The sequence below is a fragment of the Ostrea edulis genome, chromosome 6 (assembly GCF_947568905.1).
Source record: "Ostrea edulis chromosome 6, xbOstEdul1.1, whole genome shotgun sequence".
In the NCBI taxonomy this organism is placed as follows: Eukaryota; Metazoa; Mollusca; class Bivalvia; order Ostreida; family Ostreidae; genus Ostrea; species Ostrea edulis.
In genome coordinates, this window is record NC_079169.1 from 79,863,314 (window position 1) to 79,878,215 (window position 14,902).

General features: G+C 34.3%; 1 protein-coding gene across 1 annotated transcript in view; it reads right to left on the reverse strand.

Moving 5' to 3' along the window:
• Positions 1-560: 560 nt before the first annotated feature.
• LOC130047327 (blastula protease 10-like) overlaps positions 561-14,902 on the reverse strand; it is a 51,570-nt gene continuing 37,228 nt past the window's right edge. Inside the window, exons 5-18 of the mRNA XM_056142007.1 lie at positions 13,348-13,435; positions 12,858-12,999; positions 12,624-12,699; positions 9,898-10,092; positions 9,417-9,543; positions 8,971-9,105; positions 7,196-7,201; positions 6,665-6,790; positions 6,364-6,472; positions 5,890-6,035; positions 5,296-5,495; positions 4,277-4,412; positions 3,894-4,063; positions 561-599 (exon numbers count right to left, since the gene is read on the reverse strand). Coding sequence (XP_055997982.1) covers positions 561-599; positions 3,894-4,063; positions 4,277-4,412; positions 5,296-5,495; positions 5,890-6,035; positions 6,364-6,472; positions 6,665-6,790; positions 7,196-7,201; positions 8,971-9,105; positions 9,417-9,543; positions 9,898-10,092; positions 12,624-12,699; positions 12,858-12,999; positions 13,348-13,435 — 1,695 coding nt within the window. The remainder of the gene's footprint in view (positions 600-3,893; positions 4,064-4,276; positions 4,413-5,295; positions 5,496-5,889; positions 6,036-6,363; positions 6,473-6,664; positions 6,791-7,195; positions 7,202-8,970; positions 9,106-9,416; positions 9,544-9,897; positions 10,093-12,623; positions 12,700-12,857; positions 13,000-13,347; positions 13,436-14,902) is intronic.

Consider the following 14,902-nt stretch of genomic DNA (forward strand, 5'->3'; position numbering starts at 1 on the left):
AACTGAGCAGTTGTAAATTAGGAAGCTAGTTGAGAAGAAGTGGCCAATTGATGTCGATAGAAATCGAGGTCAAAACAAGAGGTAACTGAGTCACGGATGCTAATAATTTGTTATTATTGATTTATTACAATTATAATATTTAAAATTATAGATTTGTTAATTTCTAAAACTTATTCTTTATTAATTTAATTCATAACATACTTCTTTATGGCAATAAAGGACTTTCCCAAATTTTCGTAAGTAAGTGGATGAAGCGATTAAGTGGGGAAAGGGAGACGGGTAAATGATGTTCGTTCTGGGAATCCAGTGAACGTTAGTACGGAAAGTGTCTCAGGTTCAACAGTGTAACGAACGATCAGCGAGTCACTATCAGAGACAGCTGATCTTGTCTTATGGAACTGTTCAGGCTATTTTGACCAGAAAACTTGGAATGCGGCAAGTTTGTGCAGGGTGGCTCCCTTACTGTCTTCTACTGGAGCAAATGAACATGCGGGTATGTCTGCCAGTTTTACATGTACGTCAATAGATACACAGAAGAAGAAAATTTGTTCATGAATAGATTATGACATTTGACGAAACATGGGTACATTCCTATCAACCTGAAAGTAGACAACAAAGTTCAATTTGGAAGCATTCATCCTCTCCGACGCCATTGAAACCACGTGTAACGAAGTATGTGGGAAAGGTTATGCTAAATGTTTTCTGCGACATTATTCTTTATATTGTACCTCCTTAGACTACTATGCACGTGTTATCAAGAGAGCCGTAAAGAGAAAGCGCCTAGATTAGATTCAAACCGGGTTCATTCTGCACCCGAACAACGCACCTGGTTATATGTATAAGAGTCGGGTTGTGGTGAACACCATAAAAACATTGGGTATAGAAATCCTAATCCACTCATCCAACCCCCACACACCATTTACAGGTTTGGAAAGTTGTGGCTTCGGGCTACTTTAAAAAAATATGAATGTTGTGAACAGTGAGCTTAGAAGCATGTCACGTGACTGCTTGGATCACGTGTTTCGGGCATGGGTAGATCGATGGCAGAAGTGCATCAAAAAGGAGGGGCTACTTTAAATAGGAATAAACTCGGAAACTCATTTTGATGTGTTCAACGTGTTCGCAAACATTTTGATCACACCTCGTACGTATAGAGGCAAGTTTACATGTATTTCTATTGCTATATGCTGGTAGTTTATTTCCGTTGTTATAATGGTAAGTTTTTTAGTGGAGCGAGCAGTTTATCTATGGTGCTTATACATATCTTAACAATTTTCATTGCTATTTCGTTGAATTTTTCATCCTTGCTGTATTAATCAGTTTATTTCTGTTCATACACTGTTTAGTTTATTTTGGTTGCTAGATACCATTAACTGTAATATACACCTTAAACTAGAGCAAAGCTCGTTGCAAAGCAACGAGAGGTCTTCCATCGGAGCTGTGTGACATAAAAACCTTGAACTTGACCATATGTCATAAGACAATGATTACCGTACATGAGTATGTGTGTGTGGGATCTAACTTTCGCCTTCTTTCCCTCTTGATATATTATACGTAACATCACCCCGGGAAAAATTATTTGAAATACTTATCCAGTGATTTTACAAAAGACGAATACAAGTTTTAAGTTAATAAAGGTTTTTGAAAAGAAAATGATCAACTGTGACAGGAAGATAAGTACTGTAACGATATAAGTAGTTTGGCTACGCTGGCGATTCTGACTTCTCGTATGTAATTATGAAATAGTTTGAGAATTTAATATATATCATTGAAATGAAGCTATAAAGGTGTACTATAAATTTTTATCGTAAGGTGTTTAATAAATTTATACTACTCAAGTACATGCGTGTATGATCTCATTCCACGAATCAGTCTTTTGAGGCGCGCGTGTATGTGGGATTAAATTCTTTGAGCATTTAACTTTTCAGTCCCAATAATGAAGAAAAAATTACTATTTAAATTTATGAAATTTATGGCTCAGGACATACAATAAAGGTTTATAGCTGTTACCAATATTTTATCATACAACAAAATTATGATAGCATAATATTCAGACTGAAGAGAATAATTCATCGAGTTTGAATTATTTATATATACAAATCAAATAAATTGCTCTCAAATCTTGAATACTAGTATTTTATTATAAGTGCGCACATAAGTCGCGTATGAATTTCACGCCAGGGGCACGTGCCGAAGTTACATAATTTGGACCAGGAGCTCTGAATCAATGTTTAATCAAAGTCATTGTTTTTAAACAATAAAACAACAAATCATTTGAAATGAGACTGGTCGGCCATGGGTTTCGGATATTGTATACCCATGTTAGATTTGGTTTAATCATGATTATAAACTATTGATTTCAAAACATGTTCAGAAATAATTCGTTATGTTTGTAAAATGTATCCAATTTCTTTTTTACAACGAAGAATTTGAGTAAAGCTTGTATGTTCAGTTAAAGTAGTGTGAAATCACAGATCGCTAGTCCAGCAGCGATGAATCTCCGATATTAAACACATATTCAATTAGACATGATTGAGAAACGAACTGTATATTAAATTGCAGATTTTAAAATTGATGCCTGACTCAATGCTCTAGAGTTTTGAATTTAAAACAAATCAAACGTAAGACCAGGGACGTATAAACAAGTATATACATCCCCCGGAAAGACTGAATTATTCGAAAAATCCAATATGATCAAAAACATAACATTCTGTGTTATATTTAGGGTGACAATGTTTACTTTGTGTACATGCCCTGGTTCACACGCAATGGTTCCTCGAGGCGGTTACGTAATTGTAAACAAAAACATACCCCGCGGTGTATGTAAGATGCGTGTAGTTACTGACTGAGTTATTCTATGCTTGAAGGTTTGTTTCTGCAATTAAATATATCGTTGTTTTAATAACAAACGTAGAAGAGATAACCTCATGAAGTCAGATTTATCAATTAAAGCAAGTTTATTTAAGTTATACGCATATACCCCCTCCCCCCTTTCACCTACCTAATGATACGGTTACCTGTTTGCGGGTCAAGCTTTTCACTCATATATAACACAATACTCGAGCAAAATATTATGTTTATGAGATCAATATAAGATGTTAAAGAACAACTTTTCCAGCAAAAGCCATATCGAAATATTTACCGTTTTTCAGTTATAAAGCGAAAACTTTGAAGATCCCCAGATCCCTAATTTAAGGGACCAGCCCCTTTTTAGGGATATCAAAAGAAAGCTCTTAACATTTTGCACAACTTTTGTTCTACACGTCTTAACAAAATATTTTTAGTTTAAAAAAAACAAAGGAAAATATGTGTAATTTTTTGCTCCTTTAGGCGTCCTAATTGTTGAACCCTGTCGACCACCATTTCGAACGCTGTAATCAAAAAACAAAAACCGATGTGCAAAACTACAATGCTCCTACTTTTCATTTTCAATGCATTTTTTGCTCAAGCTTATACAGTTTCGGAGCCTTTGTCTGGAAACCAAAGCCCCTAAAATTTCATTCAAAGGGGAATAACTCGTGAAGAGAAGGGGGTTTCTGAAATGTAGTACATGATTTCAAAATTGTACTGTAAGGTTAATAAACCCTGAAAATTTGAGCAAAATCCATGCAGAAATGAGCGAGATATGAAGCTTCAAAGTTAGCGTCTAGGAAAAAAAAAAGAATAATAAGAATAATCTTAACCAGCACAATCAGTAGAAGGTCTTCCGTTGTTACGGAAGACCTTAATTAAGTGTGTTTCTTTTAATTTTTCGGTTTGGTCATTTTACGGCAAATATTTTCACCATATCAATTGCTCGCTAAAATTTATCTCGTGTATACATTGAGAATCTGAAATACAAGTCCACAATCAGATCAAATACCATTTCTTATTGATACTGATAATACCCATACCGATGAGGCTGAAGATTCAGGTGCTGCAAGATCAATTTTTGCCTGTTTCCACTGGTTTCCTTTGTTGTCATACTCGTAAAAGTAGGTCGCATTATCGAAGATCACGTCAAGAGAGCCGATGTTGCTGCCGTACATGTGATATGCGAAAGAGAGACACATAACTGGATCGCCTGAAAACAAAAGAATACATATTGTACAAGAATTGTATTGCAAGAACATCCCCCACCCGATTTGTAACTCCCCAAAATTCAATAGTAGATTCATTGATTAAATTCACATGAATTCAATTATACGAAATAAACTAAACTCGGTGTGTATGAAAAGCCAATGGACATTGAGACCTACTATTGGACAGATGCAAACAAAGAAGCGTGGTGCAATACCTGTTTGGATTGGTTGGATTGGTGAACTTTCTAACACAGCAGTATCACCAGATCCTCTTCCAGATGCTTCAATGTAAGCGTAATTGGTTCCTTCAAATGCTTTACTGGGTCCTGTCTCGTTTGAGGGTGTCTCACCCTGTATTAAAGAACATAACAAACAAATCAAGACGCACAGCCATTTGCCGAGAGAGAACCCTTATTTTGAATAATTCCGAGATTCCTTATTGGTTGAGGTTCAACAGACTAGAAAAACGGAACGTAATTTTCGCATCCATTATATCTTCAAGGTGAATATAACATTTGAGTTTTTCAACATCAGGTCAAAAATAAATTTGGAATTTCTAAATTGATAACGCTCGTTTATTGATAACTTGCGTATCTCATCAATTTAAATGGGTCTTACAATTTGGATGGAAAGAATGCCGTTGGGATCCGTGTGGTTAGAATAGCTCATCAGTACCCCTTGGTTGTCGTAAGAGGCGACTAAATGGGGCGGTCCTTCGGATGAGACCGTAAAAACCGAGGTCCCGTGTCACAGCAGGTGTGGCACGATAAAGATCCCTCCCTGCTCAATGGCCATAAGCGCCGAGCATAGGCCTAAATTTTGCAGCCCTTCAACGGCAGTGGTGACGCCTCCATATGAGTGAAATATTCTCGAGAGGGACATTAAACAATATTTAATCAATCAATCAATCTGGATGGAAAGAAAGATAACCCAATAGGTATTGTTTGGCAGCCGATTTCGATGTTTTAAATTATTCAGCCATGATAAAAAAAAATGATCCGTGTCTCTAATCACTTTGAATTAAGTCTCGCATTCTAACGGTAAACAAATATCCCGACGAGGAGGACTCAATAAATATTGTATTTTCAAGATAGCTAAAGTTAAGATAAGGTAACGGTCTCAAATATGTCACTAACTGCAAAAATACCAGTTTACATATGTTCAGACTTTTGAAGCTAATGTTTCCTTATTGAATGCAACATTTTCATAAGTTACTCAGAAATTTCAAACTTACACTTCCTATAGACCAGTTAAATTCGTCTTTCGAGGTGATGTCTTGCAGAAAACATGTGGTACCACTCTCAAAAGTACAACTAAATAGGACAGTTGGTTTAGGTGTTGTTGGTTGTGGAGTAGTTTTTGGTTGTTGTGTTGATTTTCCACTTACTGGTGCCCGTGTCGTTGCTGCTTTTGTTGAATAATAATAATAATATCCTTTATTTATACAGGATTGCACAATTAGTTATATAAACTAGTTTACATTGTGGTCCTGTCTATAACATACATACATGTACATATCGAGAACATATATCACAAAGCATGGAAAATATCACAATTTATATACATATAGATAAGAACTAAATGAAAAGAGACAATAAACAATACTTAGTAGTTTCATGATATACCGAATATATGAATGGTCAACATAAGGGAAATCTTCAGAGAAAGCCATATACTTAATTGTTTTTCAAGGTTTCTTGGTTTAAAAAAAAAACCTGCATTAAATTTATCATTTACTTTCCTGAAATATAATATCAGTGAACACATTGAGTGGAGTATAACTAGTGTTAAGCTCTATTATATATTTAATGCATTTTCTTAAATCTACCTGCGTCTGCAGGTGTCACTTTTAGAGAAAAGCCTTTTCCAGCGGTTGCTTTCTTGGCAAACGCGCTATCAAATTTCAGTAGCATCATGGATGGGTCCCCATTATCTGATGTCACGTATGTCTCTTGGGATAATTTTCCACAGCGTCTGAAACATTTTATTTTCAATGACCAGCTACTGTTGTATACATATTTGGTAGATAAAAAAGACAAAGTATATACAAATACATGATTGCTTTTATCTACATGTATATATTCTAAATAACGCATAGGTTTGGACAGATTTAAAGGTTTGTATAAATCAGCCTGAAATTTCATATTTAATTCCCAAAGAATATAATTAATGTTATCTTAAAGTAAAATTATTGCTGTATGTATATGTGGAGTTTTCAAGTAGGCAGGTTTGGAAAACTGTTGGCAATTCAACCTTTAACATATCTTTCTCACAATGGAGGTAAAAAAAACCCACAGCTCACCTTGGACCTGTTTGGCCAATCAAATTGTACTGTATTTCCAGCCAGTGATCACATGCTCCATAATTTGTTGTTAAATCCATTTCATTTATCGTCATTGAAACCTTCTTTCCTTTGGGAGCCTGAGCGTTTAACAATGCAGGTTTTCCGTTAAAAAGGGCGTTTAACATTTTTGAAATAGATGAGAGAAATACAAGATGTATAAGTACAATTTCTGCGATATAATTCATATTGTGGTATAAATGTTACATTGTAATTAATATTCCTTATGTTGCGACATAACGGAATATTGCTGGACAATGACCCCCACTTACCTTTACTAACCAAACACATTTCTTCCCGGTAGGATATGGTCCTCCGTTATTGAAATTAGGTGAAGTTATTGTTTTTGTTTCCCCTTCGGCTAAAGTAATGATGCCCGGGCCACACTCTGCAACACAAATCAACGCTGTTACGTACTGATTTTCAAGAATATCATATGTTTCCACTGGTTGTCAATATTTCAAAAATGGGGATACTGAATCACATTACTCCGAATGACCAGAAGACTTGACAAGCACATTATTGTATGGGTATCATATTTATCATATAAAAGAAATGCCTTTATTTTTCGAGAAATAAAGAAATTGTATAGTTAGATTAGATCGGGTTTGGTGTATCGAATTCCCTTTGACCCCGGAATCAGCCTCGTTTCTGTTGCTGACCTCTTCTAATGCAGTCAAAGAAATAACTGGGAAAAGTATCATTGCTTTAATTAACTCTATTATTTCATCTGTCCGAAACTTCAAACCATATTATAAATATTTAATGCTACGTGATATTGTATTTCAGGTACTTGTTCCTTATGTTGGGATCCAGGATAGTACAATGGTTGCTGTTAATTTTGCTGTGGCGTTTCTTTTGTGAAGTAGGTATTTGTGCACACCAAATCAAATGACTATATTGTTGTATTGACTGTGAACTTGAACCTACATGTATTCTATGCAATTAAACTGTGACTGTCAATTTTATGAACTGCCACTGTTAGTAAATTGATTACACTTATCATAATTCATTGTGTAAGTGAGCAAACTATTGAGTTAATTTAACATACTCTAATATAATAACCATTAATTGGCAGTTACCCGAGGTGGTCAATTTTGAGCATCTTGATTTGTGTGGGTTTGCAGAGCTATATTGTTATTTGCATCTTCCATTTTTATTTTTGTATGCAACGGCCACTACTCGCCAAATAAAGTTTAAAAATATGTTTTGCTGGTTTTTTCTTCTTCTTTGTATGAATGTAAAACTTATACGGTACCAATTCCGAACAGTGATTAGGAAACATTTCTGGTTCATATTTAAACACTCTCTGACAATTTGTGTACATAATCGTTTAGTTTGTCCCTAATTATGCGCCATAACCTGTATGCGAGAGTAACTACACTGTAAATCTAGGCGAGAGCGAGATCACATGTTTTGTTAAACCAGTTTCTACAGTAGTCGTCAGTTCAAAGGTATATCCTTCAGTGAGCGCTGAAGTCATGTGTGTGGATCTGCGTGATCATATCAGTGATATATGTGGCCATAGAACTGTCCTGTGTGGTGGTACCGTTCTGGGTGTTGGTGGTGCCATTTTTATTTCTGTGTGAAATCCTGTGTGGAGTGACAGTAAGTGTCAGTAGCCTGTCTCGGTTTTAAAAACTGATCATACACAGAACAAACTCATTTGAGAGACATAAACACCATATGCAGGTGATAATGGAATATTGCTACATAGATATGGGGAATTGACGATGGGGAAGCTGAAATCATCTCGTTTGTCATAAAGATGAGTTGTTAGTTTGCTGTTGATATTCATTTTCAATAAAATATTTAAGTACGAAGCAGATTTGGAGGACTCTGTGGTATCTTTTATCTTGAGTACACAGGGATATATCGAATCGACATACGAATGAAAATGATTATTGTTAATAGATAAAACGTCGTCGAGTTGAGGATTTGATTTTAGTTTTCTCATGTAGAAGATTTTGAATAAACTCTGTTTCATAAGAACTTCAAATATGGCTTAATGGTGGTCATCCCGACTATTCACAATATTGGACCATTTTTGCAAAGGAGTATGGATGTCTCTAAGAGTTTAACCAAACTAGTATACAATTACAATTTATATATATATGTAAACTCTTTCAATAACGGTTTTTAAATTTTAAAAAATCCTGAGGATTCATAGTAGACCTTACATACTTTTGACCTACTGATTGATTGATTGAATATTGTTTAACGTCCCTCTCAAAAATATTTCACTCATATGGAGACGTCACCACTGCTTAAGAATCGATTCGAAAAAGTTAAGAGAACAAAAATATGGATTACAGAGATGATTGATTGATTGATTGTATGTGTTTATCATCCCTCTCGAGAATATTTATGACCTTTGAACAGGGAGGGATCTTTATCGTGCCACACCTGCTGTATCACGGGACCTCGATTTTAGCGGATCTCACCCGAAGGACCGTCCCATTTAGTCGCCTCTTACGACAAGCAAGGGGTACTGAGGGCCTATTCTAACCCGGATCCCCACGGGAAGAAAACAATGAATAGAGAATTAATAATCAAAGTAGTTTGTACCTGCATCAGTTATAGCGGTCTCACACAGGGTGCCAGTAAGACCACCTGGACAGTGACAGTTACAGGTATGGATGACGAAGCCTCCGTTTTGACACTGCTTCAGGGGAGTATCACCTTTGGGACCCTTGCAGGGTTCTGAAAATATGAAAAGATTACATGTATCATTGACAAGTGAAATTTTGTCATTACTGGTTACTACAGTGCATTACATTTTCTTATCCATATATATCATCATGAGCTCGTTCTCTCGCTTTAGATTGACTTCAGAGAGCATATGGTACATGCACAAATGTATCAAATACGACTCACACCCTAAGTTCAACGTATCGGGTAATTATTCGATATCCAACACTAGAATGTATCGAATTAAGAAATTTTCCCTCATTTCCCTATACAACTTGAAGACAACGGGCTTGCTACTTCGAAAATATTCCAAATTTTCTTACTGGTACAATCGTATGCATCATTGACATCCTGAATGTCATAGAACATAAGTCCAGTGGCAGAATCGGCAAGGAATTCCAGTCGGCGGTCACGAAACTTCATCGTTGGTTCGCCATTTGAAGAAAACGACTGTTGATGAATGGGGGAAAATGTTACCAACAGAAAGTTGTAAATCATATTCATAATTTGCACTGTAATTGTATTCTAAAATTCAGTATTCTGATATCCTAATTCAGAGAGTCTGACTAAGATATTTGTTCATAGAATAACATATGATTGGAGTTGTTTCTAACGCTCAAGATATAATGTCCTTCAAGCAAATGTCATTAGTCTAATGTCTACATTTTATGGGAATATCGTATAAAATGAGTAGAAATGAGTAAACTTTCATTCTTTAAACAAAAGCAAGAAACGTGTAATTGGTATTTTATATTTATCGAAATCCAGTAGCGGTAGCATGTATCTAGAAATTAAGGAACTGACCGTTAAACTGTACTGGAGAACTGACTCATAATCATAAGGATTGTAATCGTGTGTGATGCTCTTTGCCATGTTTGGGTTACGTTCTGCACCATTGGTGTTGGCCCACAACATAGTAACGTAATTATCACGATCACTGCGAGATTGTTCATGCTCTTGTCCAATTGCATGGGCCATTTCATGTATAGTGGTGGAGACCTGGAAAATGCATCATGATAAATAAATGATCAAGATAAATCTCAATGCTCTATGCATTTTTCATAATAAACGTTATGTAGAAATATTAACATTTCTTGTCTCAAATTTTAAAAAGTTGGATGATCCAAATTTCGACATTTTTTTTTACCTTTTGAAAACGCTGTTAAATCATCCCACATACGTATTTGCTTTGTGTATGAGGCTGTACATGTACCACGTGTCATACATTATTTCATATGTTTTAACTTAATTATTCGACTTTAAATCGGTATTTACAAACAACTGTAACGCGGCCATTTCTATTGCACGAATCAAGTGAAAGTCACGTGACCGGTTCAGACTTTCGGAGATCATCGGTGGTTTTATCTGTTTAAATCTTTGTATTATGTTACTATAGTACAGTGTCTTACATTAAAAAATAATGAAAATATCAGACGTAAATTTAGACAGTTGTGTCCAAGTCATGTACATCATGTTGGGATCCCCGTGATGCACGTGGGGCTATTATAGACGCCTAATAAACTTTACGAGCGGCAAATGTAATTTACACGTACCCCCTATATTTACTTTTTGTACGCCCGTCTTTAGACGGAACGTATAATGGTACAGCGATGTCCGTTCGTTGGGAAGGGGGGATTCTGTTTCTAATTTCATTTCTATGTCACTTATCAAGCTGAAACTTGCTCTTTTGCTTCTTTGTGGATCACTCTAGATCATGTTGCAATTTTGATCCAATTCGACCTCTCTTGTTGGTTTTTTGCCCCTTTTTTGAAAGTTATTGTTATATGGAGGGTACATAATTTGTCCGGCAAACGATTGCCCAATTTTCAAGTGGAAACCATCTTGTTAAACAGTGTTTGTATGGATATTGAAGATGTGCATGTAGGTAGGATTGAAGTTATCAGTTTTGAGGAATTATTACATAGAGAGTACATGATTTGTCTGTTTTTCCTTCCACAGTTTTCAAGTGAGGAACTTCTTATTTTACTGAGTATTTACATGGGTATGGAAGATGTGCATGTGGCAAGGATTTTGATTTTCTTCAATTTTTAAGAAAATTACAATTTGTTGAACTTAGTCCACTTTGAGGAAATATTATATCAAAATAAATTATGGACATGGTTTGTTCCTATACTTCCTCTCACAGTTTAGAAACTAGTGTATTTGTGAATAACTGCATAATGCAAGGGTTCTCAACAAATTTTCATTTTCATTGACATATTGAATATTTACAGGTTGTTGGAAATTGGTCGAATATGGGGAAATATTTTGCACACAGAGCTCTTGGTTTGTCTATCTACCTCTTATCACAGCTTTAAGCTACAGTGGAAGAACATTTATTCATATGATGCAAGGAAAGTATGTCACAGCTTGGTGATGGCGGATACTACCTGAAGCAAAGTTCTACAAAGTATGGCTTAAGATAAACACCCTATGTAAGCATTATCAGGGGCATATTACAAGTATGTACCCTTAACTAGCTTTGTGGTGCTTTTGTTTAATAATCTTTTCACCGTTTTCTTTTACCTGCAAATGGTTTCAAGTATGTACAATGTAAGTAGGGGGAAATTTATAACTTTGATAACCAATTAATCCGCTTTAAAGTAATTTTGTAAAAAAAAAAAAAAAAAAAAAAAAAAAAAAAAAAGAAGAAGAAAAATAAGAAAGAAAGAAAGTAGATGTACATTGACTATACAGATTTACTTTATGAAATATATTACCGGTATTATACATTGCAACCATATCATTTACAGCCTGTGGTTATTTGGTTGTTGTCACGTGATTTTGTCATCAAACGCTTATAAATCTTATACTAAAAATAGAATATATTTAAATCAAGACAGTAAATAAATCTATTTTAGTAAGATGGAGTTTATAAATACTCTCTTTGCAGTAAATTATGTTACATAAACATCTAAGTTAGACGGTGTCTACATATGTACATGTAGTTTATAAACATATGAGAATAGATTTATTGCCTTGTACTTTTGAAGTGTTGGCTGGATTAAATATGAAAAAAAAAGGTATCGGTGAAAACATATTTTATCGACCTTTCGAGACGATATTGAGCAAAGACGTCTACTATCATCATACAAAAAATAAATAAGAATAACATACAATAAAAAAAACCATGCAATAAAAAAGATGCAAAATGTTGGTGGTGGAAATCCAATTGTCATTGGATTTTATGGCAAAATGTTAAGGTGCCACCTTATTTTTCTAATTTATTATGTTTGTATTTAACAGGATTTATAAAAATTAGGGATATCCCAATGTCATTCTGTCATTCTTTAGGTTGTCTGAGTTGTAGTTTTGATGCTCGGGGATCTCCCTATTATAGGCCAGGGGTTGTAAATAAGTTTTCAACTTCTTCAATTGTCATTAATAAATGACAATTTTCAACCAACAATATGTATTCTATTGTTAATTGCCAAGAAAAATAACAAAGCTGCGGGACATGAGAAAACCTGTTTCTTCGAATAGTATTTTATATTCTTATAAAAATGGAGAGCATAATTATATATAATTACTGTAACACAACCGGGATCCTGCAGACTTATTTGTTGTTTACCGTCATTAACTCGTCCGACATACGACCAGCATCCACTACAAAATATAAATAAACTCGCGTGCAGAACAAATAAGTGAACATCACAGACTATGATCACTCTATTGAAAAAAGTATTAACATGATTTATTCCATATTCATTTTTTGGCAGATCTTGCAAAGCAAGTTAAAAAAAGATAACCATGTTATCATATACCTTTCTGAAAAGAACTCGATGTATGAAGAATACGAGGCCTTTTTGGCTTCTTCGGAACCATACGGGACCCACTTCAAGCACGTGTAGTCCGTAAACTGTTTTATTGATTTATTAATGACATCTACGTTGCTCTGTTTAGCGGCTGTAAAAAGGGAAAAAAAAACTTAAAAAGAATTTAAATACATGCAAAAGAAACTCTTATAATCTGTTACCCGCGTTGAATTTCGATGTTAATATCACCGCTCGTCATATATACATGTACATGTATCTTTGTAATGTAATTCACGCTCGATTCTACCATTGATTACGATATACATGTATTTCAATTTAGTCGTAATTTCGCGACATGTATATCTGTATATCGCGAATTTTAACTTGTTATCAGTGTAGTTAAATTAATTATCTACAGTGTTTAATACAAGAGAGTGGTTAAATATTCCTGTACGTAAGATCGCGTTTTCAAAAACACTTAATAAAACATAGGACTTACATAAACTGCTCGCAATTGTATAGGGAATGATTTTATCTGTCCAAAGCGTAGCTGATTTCATAAAATTCCTTCTTCCTTTTCCAGTGCCCTGTGAATATTAGTCAAATGATTAAACTTAATAATATCACACGAAGGTTTAAAAATTCAACCATGAACTAAAAGATATTTCAATATGAATTTGATCTAATAACGTTTTGGTAGTAATAGATTTTAATGATCAGCGTGATTGTACAATTAGCTTAATGTCTAAGTATTTTAATGATCAGCGTGATTGTACAATTAGCTTAATGTCTAAGTGAAGAAGTAGTAATAGATTTTAATGATCAGCGTGATTGTACAATTAGCTTAATGTCTAAGTGAAGAAGTAGTAATAGATTTTAATGATCAGCGTGATTGTACAATTAGCTTAATGTCTAAGTGAAGAAGTAGTAATAGATTTTAATGATCAGCGTGATTGTACAATTAGCTTAATGTCTAAGTGAAGAAGTAGTAATAGATTTTAATGATCAGCGTGATTGTACAATTAGCTTAATGTCTAAGTGAAGAAGTAGTAATAGATTTTAATGATCAGCGTGATTGTACAATTAGCTTAATGTCTAAGTGAAGAAGTAGTAATAGATTTTAATGATCAGCGTGATTGTACAATTAGCTTAATGTCTAAGTGAAGAAGTAGTAATATATTTTAATGATCAGCGTGATTGTACAATTAGCTTAATGTCTAAGTGAAGAAGTAGTAATAGATTTTAATGATCAGCGTGATTGTACAATTAGCTTAATGTCTAAGTATTTTAATGATCAGCGTGATTGTACAATTAGCTTAATGTCTAAGTATTTTAATGATCAGCGTGATTGTACAATTAGCTTAATGTCTAAGTATTTTAATGATCAGCGTGATTGTACAATTAGCTTAATGTCTAAGTATTTTAATGATCAGCGTGATTGTACAATTAGCTTAATGTCTAAGTATTTTAATGATCAGCGTGATTGTACAATTAGCTTAATGTCTAAGTATTTTAATGATCAGCGTGATTGTACAATTAGCTTAATGTCTAAGTATTTTAATGATCAGCGTGATTGTACAATTAGCTTAATGTCTAAGTATTTTAATGATCAGCGTGATTGTACAATTAGCTTAATGTCTAAGTATTTTAATGATCAGCGTGATTGTACAATTAGCTTAATGTCTAAGTATTTTAATGATCAGCGTGATTGTACAATTAGCTTAATGTCTAAGTATTTTAATGATCAGCGTGATTGTACAATTAGCTTAATGTCTAAGTATTTTAATGATCAGCGTGATTGTACAATTAGCTTAATGTCTAAGTATTTTAATGATCAGCGTGATTGTACAATTAGCTTAATGTCTAAGTATTTTAATGATCAGCGTGATTGTACAATTAGCTTAATGTCTAAGTATTTTAATGATCAGCGTGATTGTACAATTAGCTTAATGTCTAAGTATTTTAATGATCAGCGTGATTGTACAATTAGCTTAATGTCTAAGTATTTTAATGATCAGCGTGATTGTACAATTAGCTTAATGTCTGAGTATTTT